Here is a 12880-nt window from a genome sequence, read left to right as displayed (position 1 = left end):
TAGGTGTTTCATTCATTGACACATCTAACTTTTTTCACCTTTTAGAACAAGAAGAACAAAATGACAGCTTACTGGCCCCACTGTAAGGATCAGGGCTATGTGTCTCGGGACTCACAGCACAGAGTCTTGGCTTCTGTGTGGGGCTTAAAGCCCAGTCTGCATGTCCTGCCCGACCCCCAGCCTGTCTCCTCTGCCTGTCCGGCATGGACACTCAGCCCCAGCCCACCTGGCTCCTTTGCCCCAGCTTCTCCCTCTGACCTCAGTCCTCTTTGCTTCATTGCTCCCCCGCCCAGCACACTCTGATGCCTTCTCACTACCAGCATTTCATCCCAACCGCTAGCTCGGTATTCAGGACCCTGCCGACTGGCCTCTGTCTCTCACCACCTCATCACTCCCCAGCTCTCCCCTTGGTGCCAGTGGGTGGCTGCTCACTCTCCCAAACCTGCTTTATACTTTCATTCCTTCACAGCTGCCCTTCTGCCTTGTCAACCTGTCCTAAATGTACATCTGACCCGTTTCTCTCCCGCTTAAAGTCTCTCCCTCAAGACAAGGTCGGAGCAGCTGAGGCCGGCCCTGGCCTCCTTCCCACCATGTCATGTGGGTCCCCCAGCTGCCCGGGTGCACACTCACACCTCGCAGGCTTGTTGTGGGGCTCACATGAGATCCTCTTGATGTGCCCCCAGCCATGTGCTCAGTAAGGGCTCAGCTAGTGCTCACCCTACCACCTGCCTCCCCTGCACTAACACACAGATGTGCACCAGGGCCTGGGTCACCCACCAAATCGTGAAGTTACTTAAGCTCAGCCAGAGAAGGACACAGAACAATGAAGCAGAGGCTGTGCCAGTCGGATTCCATGACCCAGGCCTCTCCCCTCTGCATCCTTCCCTAGCCAGGGTTAGGGGTGGTCCCTGACTGACAAGGGGCCTCAGAAGTGGCAGAGAGGATGCTCGATCCCAGCTGTAGGACCTCCTACCTCCCTGACCAGGGTGGAGCTTTGGAAAGCCTAAACTTGGCATTGAATTGAAGAGGAGGTGGAGAAGGCAGCTCCCCCAGAACTGTCTGAGGAACAGTCGGGTATAGTGGGCAGTCTTGGGCCAGGGCAGGAATGAGGCAGAACAGCCTGTTTCAATCCCATTTTACAGATGAGGAAAACAGACTCAGAGCCAGTGCCCTATACTGCAGCACAGTGCTCCCTCCTGTTTCCCTGTCTGTGCAGCCAGCAGCAGAGTGCTGCCCTCCTGGTACCCTCACTTCTTCCTCTGTGAAACGGGCGTGAAGATGTTCCCTGCTTCCTGGGGCTCTGGTGAGAATGCTGCTGGGTACAGAGGGCTTTGCACACTGTCAGCAGTGTTGGATAATTGTGTGGGATGCCTTTAAAATAATTCTGATTATTTATGCCATCATTTATTCATTCTGTCACACAACTCATGCTGCTGGTCTCCTCTGGGCCTGGGTGCCGAGGAGGCCACAATGAACCAGACAGGTGTATTCAATTCCCAGGCTTCTCTGAGGCTCCTCAGCTCCCCTCCCCCTCAGCCCTGGCGCCTTCTCACCCAGGAGCTTTACAGCTCAGACCCCTTCATGTTTTCCTCAGCGGGCAACAGCAGGAGAGGGACAGGTGTGAGGCTGCTGGATGAGCCTGTAGGGCTGTGGCCGTGCCATCCTAAGACAGGGCATATTCACAATCCTACAGTCAGGATGCCTTGTCATTCCCTGAACAGCTAAGACTGATGAGCTGGACTTGGGACTCGGCAGCTTTGAGTGGGAATCTCAGCTCTCTGCTTACTTGCTGTGTGACCTTGACCAAGTCACTCCATCTCTCTGAACTTCAGTTTTCTCAGATGTGAAATGAGGATGATGAGAGTACCTGCCTTTCAGTGTCAGGAGCCTGGCACTCGGTAAATGGCAGCCTCCTCACTGTTACTGTGTTGAGGTCTTTCTGAGAAAGGAGAAGTCCCAGTCCAGGGATCTGGAGCCGTCAGGGAGAACTCCAGGCAGGAAGTGCTTCTGATATTGGGCTGTGAGGGATGGGCAGGGTTGGCTGGGCAAAGGGAAGGGCAGCTTGGTGTCTGCGGGTGGCAGGAGCAGAAGGGCTCTTACAGCTGCCCCAGCCACTCCAGAGGAGGCTCTTCTGATCCCCAGCCTGGCCAGACTCAGATGCAAACCGGCCACTAGTCTGGGAGTGAGAGACAAGGATTTTTGCATACAGGTATTGAGTTATTTGCATGTGGATAATTATTCCACCAAGGACTGAGGTTGGCAAAGAAAATTTCCTGGGGGAAACCAGCTTGAGCAAATCTGATTTCTAGTCTTGACTCTGGCACCCTAGCCCTGTGGTCTTGGACAGGTCTCTTCCCCTCTCTCCAAGCCTCAGTTTCTTCACCTATAAAATGGGGTAATACCTCCTGTACCTACTTCTCAAGTAAAGATCACAAGAGATAATTCATATAAAAGATCATTCTTATAAAGTAATGAGATTAAATGGTATCCATATTGAGGGTCTTCTCCTGAAACCCTCTGCCTACAATTCCAGTAAGAGCTTCTCCAGCTTGTAGGGCCAGGAAAAGATGTTAAAGGCACTTCATTTCAGCCTTGCCTGTCCAAAGAAACAGTTCCGTTTAAGCAACCAATATCAGTAGGCATTTAGTAATTTCTGTAAGAGAGAAAAATAAAAGAAGTTTGATAGGGAGCGAGACTTAATGGAATAGCTCTGGCCAGCATGGTCCCTGTAAGTCACTTCTTGACTTACTCTAGGGTTGCAGGAAGACTCAAACCCTCTGGAAGACAAAGAGCTTTAAGGCCCACCCTTCGTACTGCCCTGGTTAAAAAGGCCTTCTAACTGCACCAGGACTTGCCAGCGGTGAGGGCCACCAGAAACATTGTCACATGCTTCTACTGAAGAACCTAGCCTCAGGCCTCCTCAACCCCCTCCTTAAGCACAGTGTTCTGACACCTCCTTGTAGGGAAAATGTACATGGCCATGCTTATTTCTTGAGGATGACTTTCCAGAGGTACAATTTCTTAGGTCAAAGGGGAAAACTAATCACTGGCTCTCCGTAAGTCATCCTGCCAAATTGCCCCTCAGAAAGGCTGTATCTGATGACCCAAGTTGCCCTCTGTGTTCCAAAGGGGCCATAGGTCAGAGGGCAGGTATCAGGGAGGGGCAGTTGCCTCTGCTCTGTGGCCATTTACAAAGTTGCCCCAGGACCCCTCAGTTTGTCTCTGGACAGCAGGCTTCTGTGTGGAATCCCTGGTCCATGGGGTTGGCTGTGGAACCGAGGGTCCTTCTGTGGAGTAGGGATTGGTCTGCCAGCATCACAGTGATGGGGGTGCTGGGAGTGCTCTGTTCTGGATATGACCTTTGTTCTCTGGGGCCCACTGAGGGAGAATTCCAGACTGCAGCCTGGAGATGTGGTACTCTGGCCTGGTAGGAGGCCTGCTCTGCTGCGGGGTGAGGGTCCCACGGGGGCAGGGATCCCAGACACTGGCCCAGACTTGAGTGGGCGTTGCTGATGGGAGCTCGCCCCAGGCCGGTGGGGAGGGCCCTCTTCCCTGTGACAGTCGCTCTCTCCCCGCAGGATGGCCGAGCCTCGATTTAACAACCCCTACTTCTGGCCCCCTCCTCCCACCATGCCCAGCCAGGTAAGACCGAGCATCGCCCCTCCGGCGCCTTCCGCCTCTTGGAGCTGCTTTGCTTTGCCCCTGGGCTTTGGCTGCGGCCTGCGGGGCGAGGGTCTCACGGGTGGCCCGGTGGCCCGGGGCCGGGGCCGGGCGTGACCCAAGCCCCCTTAGTCCCTCTCCTCTCCTGTCCACAGCTGGACAACCTGGTCCTGATTAACAAGATAAAGGAGCAGCTGATGGCAGAGAAGATCCGGCCGCCGCACCTGCCGCCCACGTCGGCCTCATCGCAGCAGCCGCTGCTAGTGCCGCCCGCGCCGGCGGAGAGCAGCCAGGCCGTCATGTCGCTGCCCAAGCTGCAGCAGGTGCCAGGCCTGCACCCGCAGGCAGTGCCGCAGCCTGACGTGGCGCTGCACGCGCGGCCGGCCACCAGCACGGTCACAGGTACGGCGGGTCTGGGCGGAGACTACCTGGGAGGGGCGTGGCCAGGATAGCCTGGGACTCGGGAAGGGGTGTGGAGGGGCTCGGAGCGAAAAACCTGGGGGGAACTCAGATCTGGCTAGTCACAGCCACCTGTACCAGGATGACCTGCCCCACCAAGTGGACCAATAAGGCTGGAGCGGGTCACTGCCTGCAGGAGGACTCGCCAGGGAAGCCAAATCCACGTAGAGAGCTTTAGGAATCCAGAGGAGAACCCTAACCAGACTTGTGGCGTGGGGCGTGAGGGAAGACTTCGTTGGAGGAGTCCATGTGTGAGGAAGGGTTGGCGGCTGACAAGAGAAATGGAGGAGGAAGTAGCATATGCGAAGCAAGTATGTGTGTAGAAAGCAAGAACAGGACAGTATCCAATTGGGAAGGATGGAAAGATGATGATAGATGATGATGATAATGTGGCAGCTAAGTCCAGGTGAGCATGTGTATACGTATGTATAACATATACAGTAGTCGTGGCATTACTCCCAGCCCTTCTGTGCCATGGCTACTGTGAGCGTTAGGTTGCCTTACAAAGATAGCAGTTTTGTGTGGTTCACCCTAACATCTCCACTCAACAGTTGAGCAAACCAGGGCACAGTTTCACAGCCAGTAAGAGGCAGAGGCAGGCAGCGTGGTTCCAGAGCCCAAGTGGGAACCCTTTGCTCTACCTGGTTCAGCCCAGGCTGGGGAGGAAGCATGCACCAGAACTGTGAAGGGTCCTGTGGGCCACCCGTGCAGTTTGGCTTTACCCCCCCGGCAGTGGGAGCCGCGGAAGGTTTTTAAGGAGGCGAGGGAAATGCTCAGATTTGGGTTAGAAAGCTGGGTCTGGCTGCTGGGTGGAGGCTGTCTTGGTGGGAGACAAGCATGGAGGCTGGGAGAGCTGCAGGAGAGGGTGGTGGCCTGGACAAGGCAGTGGCAGTGGAGATGGAGAAAAGAGGACAGGTGTGAGGTATGTCTAGGAGGAAGAGTGGACAGGGCTGGGTGCTGGGCTGGATGTAGGGGTAAGGAGCGGGAGGAGGCAAGGGAGACTCCTAGGCACTGCCTGTGAGATGGAATCGTGTAGGAGGAGGAGTGGGGTGAGGGAACCACGTGAACCCAGTCTTGGATAGGTTGAGGCTGGGGGCAGGGGGCACATCCTGGGCAGGGTCCTGGGGCTGGGCTGCCTGGTGCCCACCTCAGAACCTGGCGGACAGGCTTTCTGGGAGGCCACTGTGGCTGGGCTTTTGTTCCTCCCCAGCTCACCCTGCTGCCAGCCAGACCCCCCTGCCTCTCTCCCCCTCTCCCTCCTCCCTCGCAGAGATACCCAAGAATTATGGAGCCCAGTGAGCCTCCCCCTGGTGAGGCCCCAGCCACACTCTGCACGTTTCTTTCTTATGATTTTATTAAATTTATTTTTCATTATAAAAGTTATATTAAAAAAGTAATATAAGCATATTAAGGGAAATTTGGGGAAAAAAAGAGAAACTAAGAAAAAAAATCACTCATAATCCCCAGCTTGTAACCCAGTAGCTTAGAGAGACTTTTAGTCCATTTCCTTCCTTTTCTATCTTTTTTATTTTTAATATGTGTGTGTTTTGCTGAGCTTGTGGTAGGGCTGTACCCATGACTTTAACTGTTTTTTCCTGCTCACCATTCTATCATAAATATATTTAGTGCATTCTTTTTAATTATAAAGGGAATTCACAGCATTATAAAACATTTAGAAATTGCAGACAGGGTGAAAGAGAAAAAAATTTGCCCTAGTCCTGCTATTGTTAGCATTTTCATGTCTTCTCTATAATTTATTTTATTTTATCCTTTAATCACAGATGTAAAAAATGGATGAATTCACCAGGTAAAAAATTTAAATAATATGGAAGCAGAGAATCAAAGTATGAAACTCTCCTTTTACCAACAAATTCTCCTCCCTCCCTAGAGAGAACCATAATTTACACACAATTTAGTTTGGGGTGTCTCTTCTCAGATCTATTCCTATGCTTTCACACACATTTACTATCTGTATATACGTATGTAGTTTGGATTTTAAACAGAGGGGTTCATACTGTCTGTGATTTGCTTTTTGACCTGATAGCACGTTTCTCTGTCACTGCACGACGCCTGTCTTATTTCCGTGGCTTCCCATCCCTCTGTATTGAAGACAGAACACATCTCTTTACAAAGCCCGTGCTGAGGACAAGCAGGTTGTGTCCAGTTTTGTTTGATCACAGTTTTGTATGGATGATCTTTGTGCTCATGTGCAACTATCTCTTTACTGGAGATTTCTACAATTAGACTTGCTTCATCAAAAGTTATATACATTTAAAATTTTAATGGCCGTTGCCAAACCTCTTTCATTAACGTTGAGAAACCTTCCACCAGCATGTATGACACACAAAAGATACTTGTGCCAACTCTGGATATTATCTTTTTAGTGCACAAAATTTTATGTTTTTTTTTTAAAGCATAGTTTAACCACGTAATAGATACCATTTTCATCTTTTTGTCTATTCAACCTGATGTTGTAAATGTTTCAAGACCCCTCATTTTTAAAAGAATAACTTTTACTACAGAAGTTAAAAAAAAAGAAAAAAGTTCATTGTCAAAGAATCAGAAAATACAATTAAGCCCTTAAATTTTTAAAAAAATTACTCTTAATTCTATCACCCATATCACATTTTGGGGCATCTCCCTCTCCTACTTATTTTTCTGTGCCTTAACATTTTCTTTTTTTTATAAACATAATCTCCTTTTTAATGAGCAGTTGATGTTCAGTAGAGAAGATTGATGACAATTTATTGTACCCTTCCCTAACAGTGCATATTTCAATTGCCTCTAATTTCTGCTATTATAAATAACACAGTAGTGAACATCTTTGTGCCTCAGTTTTTTTGTTTGATATTTTTGTTTCAATGAGTTTTAAAGTGCTCCTGCCTTCTAACTAAGTTTAGGCCCTAGGTATCTAAGGCATCTCACACATCCACAAGCGCTCATTTAGTTACAACCCTGAATAGTAATTTACAGAGGGGAAAGGAGGCTCAGAAAGGCTGGTGAGGTGTCAAAGTCACACAGCGGGGTGGCGGGGGCTGAGCCGGCCTCTGCAGCTTCCCCTCACCCCAGCCCCTACCCCCATGTCTTCGCAGGTCTGGGGCTCTCCTCCCGGACCCCAGCTGTGAGCACGTCCGAGTCGAGCGCAGGCACGGGTACCAGCACCCCGTCCACACCCACCACCACCAGCCAGAGCCGCCTCATCGCCTCATCCCCCACCCTCATCTCAGGGATCACCAGCCCCCCCCTCCTGGACTCCATCAAGACAATCCAGGGCCACGGCCTGCTTGGCCCCCCCAAGTCCGAGCGCGGCCGAAAAAAGATCAAGGCGGAGAACCCAGGGGGGCCACCTGTCCTCGTAGTCCCTTACCCCATCCTGGCCTCGGGCGAGACTGCCAAGGAGGGCAAGACATACAGGTGGGGTTCTCGGTGGGAGAGGGGTCCAGGTGGGCTTGGGGCAGAGGCCAGTGCCCAGGGCTGCTGCAGGAGCCCAGCAGTAGGGGACTGAGAAGAGGAGCCCCAGAGGCTGAGAGTGGGGGCTGAGGTCTGGAGGGGTGTGGTCTCCCGGCCAGCCTCACCCACATCCCCTTCAGAGGTGGTCTCTGGCTGCAGCAGCCCCCACCCCAGCCTGGGATTGTGAGAGCCCATTTCCTTTTCTCTTCAAGCAGTGTTCTTATCCCTCAAGGTTTGAATCATCTGGAAAACTTTCCAGAATGGAGGGTGTGTGGGTTGGGAGCCTGCCCTCTATTTTTCTCAGGGGGCCCATCCTCCCAGACACTCAGAGGAAGGCTCTGTCCCTGGTGTAGGGTCTCTCTGATGTAGAAGGTCTCCCCTGAGCTGCGCAGGCATGGGATGGGCGGGTCTTCCCAGGTGTGAACCTGCCTCTTGCCCACAGGTGTAAAGTGTGCCCGCTGACCTTTTTCACCAAGTCAGAGATGCAGATCCACTCCAAGTCACACACAGAGGCCAAGCCCCACAAGTGCCCGCACTGCTCCAAGTCCTTTGCCAACGCCTCCTACCTGGCCCAGCACCTGCGCATCCACTTGGGTGTCAAGCCCTACCACTGCTCCTACTGTGATAAGTCCTTCCGACAGCTCTCCCACCTCCAACAGCACACCAGGTGAGTGGCCTGCCTGCTGCCGCCCTACTGCAGCCAGTTGCAGCTCAGCATCTGCGCCTGGGGCCCGGACCAGGTGCACGGAGGGGCAAGGACTCCTCTAGGTGCCTGTTGCCCTCAGGGTCAAGACCAAATTCCTTTGCTTGGCATTGAGGCCTTTTATGATGTGGCCTCTGGGGACCTCACTGGCCTCGGCTCTCACGACTGCACTGCCCTTCCCACTGTTTTTTTATCTGTAGGTCTTTGCATGTGCTGTTGCCTTTACCTAAAAACCCTCCCCCTCCTTTAACCTGTTTCTCTGGCCCTCTCCTTTCCATCCCTCAGTCCAGCTTCCTCCAGGAAGTCCTCCGGGGTCCCCCTGAGCTGGTTGCACAGGCCCTGGCTTTCCCCATCCCAGCAGTAGTAGACTGTCTTTGGCTTCCCTGGTTATTTGCCCACCACCCCCAATATATCAGGAGCTCTTGAAGGCAAGGGCTGAGTCTCCTCCATTTCCACATCCCCAGTGGGTGGCATGTAATGAGCATTGAGGCATTTGTTTAATATTTGTGGAATAAATAGAACTAGCTTTTATAAGGCAGATGATTCATCCATTTAACAGATATTTACAGAACCTCTCCTATGTGCCAGACATGCCCCTGGGTGTTGGGAATATGTCAGTGAACAAAACAGACACAAATTCCTGCCCTCTTAGGGTGTACAGTCTAGTCAAATGTGTGAAAGGGAGATTCAGAGAGCCATGCTTTAAGGAAAGAGAAGTTTTTGCAGGGGAGTGCAGACATCAGAAAGGCTGGCTTGCCAAATAAAAATATCATAGGTATTTAAAGAAATAAACTAAAGGTTACCAAAATTACAGTTCATCTCTTCAGAGGGGAAGAGACGCAGCGGTTTTCTCGCCTGGTGGTCATCGTATCCGTAAGCGTGGCTGTGTGCCTCGCAGTACTGGCCTTGTGAGAGTCAGGGAGGTTGCAACGCACAGGAAGCGCGCAAGGTGTTCTCTTTGAGGGGGTGAATGCTAGACAGAGGGTTTCTGTTCTGTGGTTGTGGTTATTTATTCGTTTCTCTCCATCAGCTTCATATGCTTCATCCCAGGGTGCGAGATGTTTTGTCTGTTTCTCTGACTTGGGGGTGTGATGAGTGGGTTTGATAGTAAGAAACAAACAGCAGGAGGGCAGCAGGACACAGCATGTCTGCTTTTCTTGTTCTCGTGCCCCCTGAGACGTGGGCTTGACCACACTGGTGTGTTTTGGAAGCTTTCTAATTTTGCCATTAATTTATGTTTTTGAAATTTGGCTAGTTTCCGTACACAGGTATATGTCACGGGGTGCAAATCAATACACAAAGTCCTCCTGGTTGTATGGTTATTAAAATTTGAGTATGTGACCCCAAGGTTTGAGAGTTAACTTCTGCCAGGAGACTTTGTAAAGCATCTAAGATCTTAGTTCCTTTCTAAAGTACCCTCTCCTCTTGGAGACTCCCCATGTTGGTCAGTGTTTCTGGGCTGGCAGGAATGGCTTTTTCCATAATCTTAAAGGCAGGGATCCCACAAGCCATGCAGTGGATTCAGTCCAGTTTCCTGGGAGCCAGGGGAGGCTGCATTCCCACGTACGACGTCCAGGCCTTGTTTCTTACTATCAGGCTTGTCGTGCCTAATGAAATGAAATCTGTATTTAAATGTGACATTTCTGGCATGGTCATGGTTGCAAATTTGATTTACTAGATTATATCCTGTTAGAAGAGAGGACAGATTTCTTAGTGAACCTATTTACAGAAACTAATGGTCATGAAAAAGACAAGGTCTCAGTAAAGGCACTTGGGATAATTTTTTTTTAGCAATTGTTCTGAGTGGTTTTATAGACCAGACCAATTACATGTTTTTAACAATGAAACTATTATCTTTAAATTTCCTTGCTAATTCATTAGATATATCTAATTTTTATAGACCACCCCCTCCTCCAGCCCCACCTGTCCCCTGAATTCTGAAGGGTTAGGTGGAGCAAGGCACATTTAAGGAATATTCCACTCCAGTTTGTTCAAATATAGCCTCCTAAATTGAGGCTTAGAGGTAGATCAAAGGAAAAAAAAAGGTTTCCTCATATGCCCATTAGAAAATAGAACATTAACCACAATGAAATCACTTTCATCCAGTTCTAGGCCATAATTCCTGTTTCCTGGCTAGTTAGTCTGCTTTGCAAAACTGTCTGCTTCTGTACCCAAGACTCTTGGATCCTGCCTTGGTCTTGGGCAGTGTCGGGTCACGGGGATGGGTCCACGTGGGAGCCTGTGCCTCTCTGTCTCTTCCCCGAAGTGTAAAGAGCCGGTGCGGTGGTACAGTCCTCCACTGAGGCTCATCTCATGATGTTTCTTTCAGAAGATTCTGTCCCTGGCCTGAAGCACAGGTGTGAGCTGGGGAATAAGAACTGTTAATAAGACTAAACGACTCTGGTCCATTTATTATGTAATCAACAAATTCAGAATGGAGGAGAATGGAGTCCTCCATCCAGGTATAACGCATGATCAATTTTTCAGATTCAGAACATAGTCTATGCAGCAAAGGCATTGACCCATCGTCACAGCCTTTTAATTGATCTCATAAAGCATATTTTATGATTGGCGCTAGTAAGTGTAGTTAAATCTAGGGGAAAAAAATCTTTTTAAAGACATTTGTTGTGGATACTTGTGGTGCCAGCCTCTACATGAAAAGAAGTTGTTGGGTTTTTTCCTCTATCTTAAGAAGGACACACACACACATGTATCATACACAATTATGTATTATATATGATATTACTCTATATTCTATTTACATAAATTGTATATAATTACATACACACACACACACACACATCAAGTTAACTCAGGGAGATGGAGCGTTTCTTCTTTGGATTTGCCAGCTTTCTTATACTGGAAACTTCATAGGACAGCTCTCACTCTAGTGCTTGGCTAATTAAAAATGTGGAGAATACCAAATATGCCCTCATTGGGAGCTTTTATAAAGCAGGGGAGCAAATCTCTGGTTTTGCCCAGTGGCCAGGGAAACTCCAAGAGCATTTGGCTGTAAAGGATACCTTGACATCTTACTATTTTGAATGTGGGGCCTGGATTTGAGAAGGGCTGTAGCACACAGTTGGCGGTGGAGACCGTGTGAGCGTCAGTCTGCTAGGAAATAAACACAGTAGCAAGTAATAATTAGTGAGTCCGAGTGTTTTCAGACATCGACGTTTATTTAAAAATAGTATTTAAGACCACGACCAAACAGGCGAAAAGAAATTAATAGGCCCTGAGGGAGAGTATTTTGTCAGAATGTCCCTTGTCCAGGGATCCTATTCTGTTCCTAAGGGCACAATTTTTTCTCTCTCTGTCTTTTTTTCTTTTGAGTGATTTGAGTTCATGGTGGTTGGAAACCAAACCAGCAACATAAGAGGGTCTTATCAACACATAGAGACAAATTAGTCATCCCGTGGTGGCATATATAATTAAACCAGTGCAGCCTAACCCAGTGACAAAGAGATGAGTGTCCCAAATGCCCTCAAGTCCCAGAATCATTTAGACAAACAAGCAAAAGAAGCCAAACATGAAGAAGCCACCGGATTCCAGGTCGCTTGTGCCCTGCCATTCCACGGAGACTCTCCTCTGGTTTGTGCTCCTCAGTAGGGAACCAGACAGTCAGATATCTAATCAAATCCATCTTCCCAACATCATGCCAGTCATAAGGGGGTACAAGAAGGTCACGTCCAAAACGGAACCAGCCCCCATCATGTAATAAACGTCTGTCTAGAAGCAGGATGAGCAGAAACCCCCAGGAGGTGACAATGAGCATTTTCAGGGCAGGTAACGTCATTGCATGGCCCTGGCGACCCTGGAGCATCTTGATGGGACCTCCATCTGTCAAAAGAAGTCACCACAAGTGAAGAAAAGCAGGTGTTTGCACAGCGTTTGCAGAAATCCAGACTCCAGAAGGGTCAGCCTGGTAAATAATAAAGACCACATGTATTTAAGGAGAAAATAACAGGAATTTGTCCTGAGGTCTGTTCATGATATACAGCAGTTGTCTCGTGCAGTTAGCATCTGGATAAGATCACGTATCCGTAGATGCCGTGATGCTGGGTCAGGGGTAGCGTGGCTCTACAAGGCAGTCAGGGAGGTATAGGGAGGGGCTCAGCGTTTTTCCTGTTTGGGGAGCATATGCTGGACACAGTGACTCTGGATTTGTTTCTTTACTTCCTCAGGCTGCAGAATGGTTTGTGCCTTTGTTTTTCTTCTCCTGGCTGTGATGTTGTGTCCCTGTGTGATGATAATTGTGGTAGGGGCAGGTGTTATTCTGCTTTCTCGAGTGTGATGATGGAAGTGGTAATAACATCTTAGCAACAACTATTCCCCGTCAGAGAGCTCCCAAGTGCGTGGCCCTGCGTAAGGTGATTACATACAAGGTGTCCATAAAGTCCTTGCACAGTGTGAATTTGTTTCTTAAATAAGAGAAAACGAATCTGAAAAATGCAATGGAAAGGGAACTAACTCAAGGAAGGTTAACTTTCACTGTATCTACCATCGTTTCAGTTAGGAAGCACAGCATGACTGAAGCCATTCAATAGAATGTGCCATTTATTACCTGGAAAATAAAAGATAAATGATAACTAACGAACCCTTGATAAT

General features: G+C 49.3%; 1 protein-coding gene across 5 annotated transcripts in view; it reads left to right on the top strand.

Moving 5' to 3' along the window:
- Positions 1 to 12880, top strand: part of ZNF362 (zinc finger protein 362) — a 36665-nt gene that overhangs the window by 14759 nt on the left and 9026 nt on the right. For 4 of the 5 annotated variants that reach the window (XM_072974835.1, XM_072974836.1, XM_072974837.1 and 1 more), the window contains 4 exons: positions 3579 to 3642; positions 3816 to 4062; positions 7212 to 7533; positions 8012 to 8236. In XM_072974835.1, coding sequence (XP_072830936.1) covers positions 3579 to 3642; positions 3816 to 4062; positions 7212 to 7533; positions 8012 to 8236 — 858 coding nt within the window. Of the gene's footprint in view, positions 1 to 1142; positions 1304 to 3578; positions 3643 to 3815; positions 4063 to 7211; positions 7534 to 8011; positions 8237 to 12880 lie in introns of all 5 variants that reach the window. The other variant, XM_072974840.1, reaches the window with a different exon arrangement.

Source organism: Vicugna pacos, chromosome 13 (assembly GCF_048564905.1).
Source record: "Vicugna pacos chromosome 13, VicPac4, whole genome shotgun sequence".
Classification (NCBI taxonomy): domain Eukaryota; kingdom Metazoa; phylum Chordata; class Mammalia; order Artiodactyla; family Camelidae; genus Vicugna; species Vicugna pacos.
The sequence above is the reverse complement of the archived record's forward strand: the minus strand, read 5'-3'. Positions and strand labels throughout refer to the sequence as shown.